Raw genomic sequence first — 6,748 nt, forward strand, 5'->3', positions numbered from 1 at the left:
TCGCGCAGTGCGGCCACCTGCCGCTCAAGGGCGTCGTTGCAGCGCTCTAACCTGTGGTGAGAGTGCAGCATCCACTTTTCCGTGATCAATTGTCATTTGGTCGAAAACAGCACGGAGGCCAAAAACCTTTTGTATTTTTGTACCTGTGTATCCTAGCCTGGTACTCGCTCCTCTGCTGGGCCATCTGCTGTCGAAGTTCAGTCAGGAGCGACTCAGCATCATCGGGCTCGGATGCTGAAGGTTCCGGAGGGCCAGACGGGAGGAACACCTCTGAGCTGCCGGTGCTGAGGGGGCTGAGGATCGAGCCGGATGTCGGCGTGTTCAGATGGCGTCCTCCGTCAAGGTCACTTTCCGTGTCACCGTCGAGGTGTTTGTCATCTTCTGCAGCTTGACTCGAGGGGGATCTCATCGGTTTCAAGTCAGGACCAACTCGACCCTCGGGATCGCTGCCCTGGTCCGGCTGTAAAACCTCGCAGGAGGACCACGACGAGGAGTCGTCTACGGTCTGCCACGCCTCCTCTGATTCCTCGCCGGAGTTGCCCTCACCGTTGGGGTCGAAATGTTCACCGGCGACATCCTCCATGGTCTGACGAGAAGGCGCTCTGTTCAGGTTGTCATAATCCGATGGGGTGCTGTCTTCCTGCACCTCACTGCCGCCTCCGCCGGCCGCTTGGGGACCCTCGCCTTCTGCCCCTGCGATCTGGGTGGCGCTGGAACTCCACAGGTGCTCGCCTGCCACTGCTGCGGGGTAAGAGAGTACAAATGTTTCGTTACTGGATTTAAGTAGATAGTATTACTTTCTTGAATGACTTTTAACTTTCACTCCCTGCACTTGAAAACAGATCTCTACTTTTAATAGGTAAACGAGTTGAATCCGTACTGCAGCTTATACCAGAGTATTTTTTTTTTCACAAGTCTCCGTATTTCTACTCAATTACAGACTGTGAGTACTTTTGCCACCTCTGTCGCCTGCCTCTCCCAGACTGGTCCAGACCTCCATCCAGCTACAAACATTTGCGGGGGATGATCCACCGGTGGTTAGGCACTGATGTAGATCTCTCGTCTTCTCCTGGCCGTGGTTGTGCAGGGGCTGACTTGAGGAAGGTAGCGGGTAGAAGCAGTTTTCCGGATGCGACGAGGTGTAGCGATGGCCAAGGAAAGTCTTGTTGTCTGAGGTTACCTCTGACGTGGCTGCAGCTGAGGGGATAAAGCTGCAGCAACAAGTCAAACAGGTATCTACACTGACTTCTCACTTTGTCAAAATGGATGTGTTAGTTCTTTCAATCGCTGCCGATGATGATGATGCGATGTTAACAGAGCCGTCAATGTTCCTTGAGGGTCTATTCTAAATCCACTGGATTTTAGTGTGAATATTTTTGCCCCCTGTGGGTTAAAGGGTCTTCATGCAGGATTTAGAGATGGTTGAGAGCGTGATTTCACAGTCAGAAATCCAGAAGGTACCTAGTAGCGTGTCCCGGCTCTCTGCACCGCTCTGCAATAAGCGGTAGCGACATCTGGCGAAGGCAGGGCGGCTGGTGCAGATGCGGTCGTCTGAGAGCACCGGGCGAAGCGCGAAACCCTCTGGCAGTATACGCAGGAACTCTGGGAAACAGGGACTGGTGCTCTCTGATCAGCTCCAACATCAGCCCTTGAACTTGCGCTGCACCTGGAACACAATCCTTCAAAGGTCTTTCTGACACTTAAGACCTCACCGCCGAAGCCTTGTGAGTTGGCGTTTACCTCCCATGATGCTTTCCGGGTCCTCTGCTTTGGCCCGAAGAATGTTTGGTCCAAAGACTGTGGCTAAATTCTGGCAGCTCATCTTGTTCCCTTTTGAGTGACTCTGTACCTCGTTGAGAAATCTGTGCGCAAAGCGAAGACTTACAACAGTGGCACCTTGACCGAGCAGCGCTTTAACTCGTATTCGATAGTTATTCTGTAGGTCTTACTGGCATATAAACTTAAGAAGGTTGAAATTGGCCACAGGTAGCTCCTGAAGAAGATTCCTCAACTCCCCCAAGCCCTGTCATTGCAAAAAGAGGGGTTGAAGTGTACTTTTCAAAAGTCCAATTTCTCACTCTTTTCCATATTTTCATTTTTTTTTGGAGTGGCACCTCACCTGCGTGCGGTCGCTCGAAAGCTTTTGGCCACTGAGCAGGAAGTCCTGGTAGTGACTGAAAGGAATCAAAGGCTCCGGCAGCTGTCGCAAGTAGAGCTTCAGCAGCGACGCCACCGTGTGGACATCTGTATTACTGCAAACACATCAAGCTCAGTTGAAATGACCGACTGCGCCACAAACCCCAAAAAGTCGGTGGCGGACCTGTCGAAGGAAGGCCTTTCGCCTGCATCAAAGGCCTCCTGCAGCTCCCTCACCAAGCTCGCCCGTCCCGGCTGACGAAACAAGCCCACCTCCTGGAGGCCCCGCTCTCGTATGAAGGCCACACACTGCTCCACCACCAGGGGAACCGAGCGTACGCCGTAACGACGCTCGTACAGCACCGTCTCCTCCAGACGCTGACCGAACACACCTAAGCCGGAGTCGCAAATAAGTTGCGTCGCAGTGGCAGACAGGGTAAGATAAGTAACGCCAAACTGCAGTGATGCCGTGCTTAACACCTCAGTATGGCTTCTCTTTAGTATCTTAGATCACTCTTAGGCTCTTTTACTTTCTCACGATGCAATCCCAATAGAAAAGGCCAATAAAAGTTACTTAGCAATGGGTGAAGCACATTCCGTACAAGTTCTAGGGTGAAAACCAAGTATCCCAAAAGGCTCATTTTGTTTACCTGTGAAGGGAATCCAGACTCCAGACTTGTTGAGGCTTTTCAGCCACTCGTCCCCCTGGCCGGCGCTATTGGACAGGAAGAAATACGAGCCCGGGCTGGCCAACACGTCTCTGTTCCCTGCGCACACCAACCCAAACGTGCTCTTTATGGTTCTGGCATTGAAGGGACAAGTCCCCATCCCAAAGCGTTTGTTTAGCCAGTCACGAGGATGTGAGATCTTTTTTTTTTTTTTCTTTTTTCAAGACGAGCCAAGTTCAGCTGTAGAGCAGAGGCGACTTAATGAGCCAAAGAGGAAATTGGATTACGTTGAGGAAAGATAAGATCACAGGAGGACGAGTCTCCAACCATCTCAATTACTGTCAAGACAGTGTTTGCTGACTTCCACTAGACCTTTTACGGTGCATGGAACCAAAATTATATTGAAATTACAACATAGGTATCATATTTGTTAAGAGTCACAAGCTGTCAAACATTCCACACACACACACACACACACACACACACACACACACACACACACACACACACACACACACACACACACACACACAGCACTTCTCTTTCCTGTCGTGCTTCACTCTCCCCCTCCTCCCTTTCAAAGTCAAATTGAGAACTTTCAAATCCCTGAGTCATCATTTCATCTCAAGGACGCACGTCGTCATTCACGCGATCTGCTGGGATGAATGTGATGGTTGTGTGGATGTCACCTTTGAGGCCCGTTCTGTCATGTTTCCAGGACTTGAAGCAGCTGAGTCCCATGCTGCAACACTCCCGCTCTCACTTTGCTCGCCGGTTGCCGCAGTAACAGTAATTGTAGATGCTCAAGTGCAGACAATAGAAAGTTGAGCCGTTTTTAAAGTGAAGTTGCTTGAAAGTGCGCCGCCTCCGGCTGTATGCACTCCCCTTCCTGGTGGAACATGAAGAGATTCCAATCTGGGCTGTTATCGTGGTTCATGTCGATGACTTCTTCAGCTAGCCACGGGATCAATTCCCTCTCGATGCATCCTGGGATTGACTGGCAACCCGTCTTGTGGGCCACTAAGTGGAAGAGACTTCAACCCCTACCCTGACCATCACCCAATAACAACTGGAGAGATGGGTGATTCTGGAAAAGATGGAATGGTTCACGTTGCTGACCCGCATTGAATCACTTCCGACTCAGTGTGTCCTGGTGACCAGTTCAGGGTGTGGTGACCACATCTGACCGGTCCAAGGTGTAGTCTGCATAGAAGATAAACTGCGGGCCCACCACCTGGCCAGGGCAAGGGATGGTGGCCCTGGAAAAGATGAAATGTTTCACATGGACCTTCCTTCACCACTTTGGTGCCCGCTGTGCTTGGCTCAATTGTGACCAGTCTCGGGTGTCATCTGGCCTACCGCTGAACAGGAGAAGCCAAGCAACATTGGAGAATTGGGCGAGCGGTCTTGGAAAAAAGAGCCCATGGAGATGACAGGAAATTCTAGAATATACTACAAACCTACGATATTGGCTCCTTTTGCGGAGGATGCAGGAGAATATTCCGCTGTGGAACTCATCAGGCTTAGCATGGAAAGTAGAGACCCCGAAGGCGTGTTAGGTGGCATAGAAAATACATGGACGAACACCATCCCTCGTTCCCCCCTGTCGACGAGTATGATTTTCCCCACTTTTGTCCTCAACTCTCTCGTCCCTGTGTAAGGACATCGACTGCTTTGTGGGTAATCCTGCAGCTGCCGTTAGACTTTGTGAAGCAGCACGTGCCTCGCCAAAGTTCCAAGCCACAGTGTAAACAACCGTCTGTTTACGAATAAATCGAGCAACATGACTCATGAGTTTGGAAAGCAAAACAAAATGCCAACAAAAGGCTGGCTTCCAGTTAATGAGTGAAAGGACGACCTTCAGACTGCTGCCTATTTTGGATGGCTGCATATAAAGCACAAACAGAGGAGGATCAGTTTCACGCAGAGAGCTGTGGAGGAGCGAGATTTGACATGCTGGCAAGACATTGAAGCCTTTTGCTGCCGCATGCATGACTTTGGGTAGGTGCACTTTCGAGGATGTCTTTGTTCATCCAGTGTTTCCAGAGGAGGCTGCTTCTATGCGATGAGATAGACTTTGTCTAGAAACTTGGTGAAGCAGCATGGGGCTCGTTGCCCAACGTTCCAAGTGGCAATTGTATGTTTATAAAAGTGAGGCGCTGACCTGCTTCTCCCTGCTTTTTTTTTTTCCTTTCTTTCTTTTTCTTTTTAAACCCAGCAGGCTTTGCACTGCAGGCATACCGTGGCGTCCACAAGCCCAGTGCCGCGGAGGTCATGAAGTCACAGGCGACCTCCCGGTTGGCCGACGGGCCCGACGCCCAGAGGGCAGCCGCCCCGCCCAAGATGGAGATCCCAACGGTGGACGGGCGGCGGCAGGGCGCTCGCCCGCACAAGCTCAAACCGCGCGACATGAACATCTTGACGCCCTCCGGCTTCTAGATGACAGCGCCCGTCATGTTGCCCGATTGCCTGCCACTCTGACGAGGTCACGGTTTGCCTTTTAGCAGCTTTCAGTCCGCTACGTTCCATCTCAAAATGGCAGCTTCGATGTAGAGTGGAAATCCCAATTCACAGCATCATCAGTGATTGACTCAAACGATTTTTTTTTTTTTGACGCCCTCCGGCTTCTAGATGACAGCGCCCGTCATGTTGCCCGATTGCCTGCCACTCTGACGAGGTCACGGTTTGCCTTTTAGCAGCTTTCAGTCCGCTACGTTCCATCTCAAAATGGCAGCTTCGATGTAGAGTGGAAATCCCAATTCACAGCATCATCAGTGATTGACTCAAACGATTTTTTTTTTGTAGCTTTTTAAATATTCCTCACAGCACAGAGGAGTTAAAAGCAAAATGCAGGACAACTATTCTTCAAAACAGGAAACAAGGAGGCGTTGGTACAGTGATGCTGTCCCCTCATGGTGTTTTAGAGTTGCAAGCATCTGTCAAACAGTTCAATGGTCATTTTTTTTCAAGTGCTTGGTTAATTATAATTCAATTAATTATAAATAATACGGTAAAGTGAATATGATGAAAATCCAATTTTTTTTCAATCCTACTTTTGTGCACAGGAAGTTCGCTTAGCTCCGCTATACCGAAATATATGCAGCGGGATCTATTTAAACCTGTGCAAATTGTCACTCGTGAAAAAGTGATTTCCGAATAATCTTGCCATGATCCTTTCAAAATGATTGAAGAAGCCCGTCCTGTAATTGCACTTTATACCAACCATCATGATCTGCTTAATTAATCCGGGGAAGATGTTTGAAGTATACTGAAGTAACAAAATTGTGGTCTCGGGACAATGCCTGACCCACTTGTGTTGTGATGGTTCACTTTTCTACTTTTTTTTTTTTTTGTCTTCCTTGCCTCTCTATTGTTTAGATGGTTTCATGACTAGTGTAGTCAGTACATGATAGAAGTACGTTTAGTTTGTTTTTCAAATTGTCAAAAAAGAAGCAACACGGCTTAATTGCAGCTGTTATTGCAATGGTTCTCATATGTGAAGCTTGTATTCTCTCTTTTTTCTGTTGTAGTTGCACTTTTTTGTTGTTTTAGTTCTTGCACTTTTATTTTCAGTAAGTGCACCAAGTGGTGTCACTGTTACTTTGGCGTGGCGTTCCTTTCCCTTGAAAAGAAAAAAATAACAGCATCTGTGAATATGACTTTTTGTTCACGTCTAAAGGTTGGCAGAGTTCTCCACGGTCCTTACTGGGGAAAAAAACATGTAACACTCCTTGGGAATTTTGAGAGAGAGATAAAAAAGATAACCGCCGACACCGGTTTCACCAACTGATACTGCATGTAAAATGTACATAAAATTGTACCAAAATAAATGTTTGAAAGCAAGCAGTTCTAAAAGATACAAATGCAATGTGTACTAATCAAATGGACTGTCCTTGATTTAAAAAAAAAAAAAAAAAAAAAAAACAGGAGGCGGTTAACACACT

General features: G+C 48.4%; 2 protein-coding genes across 2 annotated transcripts in view; both read right to left on the minus strand.

Annotated features, from left to right (window-relative positions):
- Nucleotides 1–2: 2 nt before the first annotated feature.
- On the minus strand, nt 3–4,359 carry LOC109516847 (rho GTPase-activating protein 24-like; the record flags this gene model as incomplete). The annotated part of the gene is made up of 11 exons (XM_019871641.1): nt 4,269–4,359; nt 3,494–4,063; nt 2,787–2,903; nt 2,321–2,528; nt 2,120–2,252; nt 1,950–2,023; nt 1,741–1,862; nt 1,462–1,666; nt 952–1,211; nt 144–741; nt 3–51 (listed from the first exon to the last, which is right to left on the minus strand). Coding segments are annotated over exons 2-11 (1,818 nt in total), but the record flags the coding sequence as incomplete, so codon positions are not given.
- Nucleotides 4,360–6,477: 2,118 nt separating this feature from the next.
- Nucleotides 6,478–6,748, minus strand: part of LOC109516858 (rho GTPase-activating protein 24-like) — an 11,919-nt gene continuing 11,648 nt past the window's right edge. The window contains exon 12 of the mRNA XM_019871651.1: nt 6,478–6,509. Coding sequence (XP_019727210.1) covers nt 6,478–6,509 — 32 coding nt within the window. The remainder of the gene's footprint in view (nt 6,510–6,748) is intronic.

The sequence above is a fragment of the Hippocampus comes genome, unplaced genomic scaffold, assembly GCF_001891065.2.
Source record: "Hippocampus comes isolate QL1 unplaced genomic scaffold, H_comes_QL1_v1.1 scaffold33, whole genome shotgun sequence".
Classification (NCBI taxonomy): domain Eukaryota; kingdom Metazoa; phylum Chordata; class Actinopteri; order Syngnathiformes; family Syngnathidae; genus Hippocampus; species Hippocampus comes.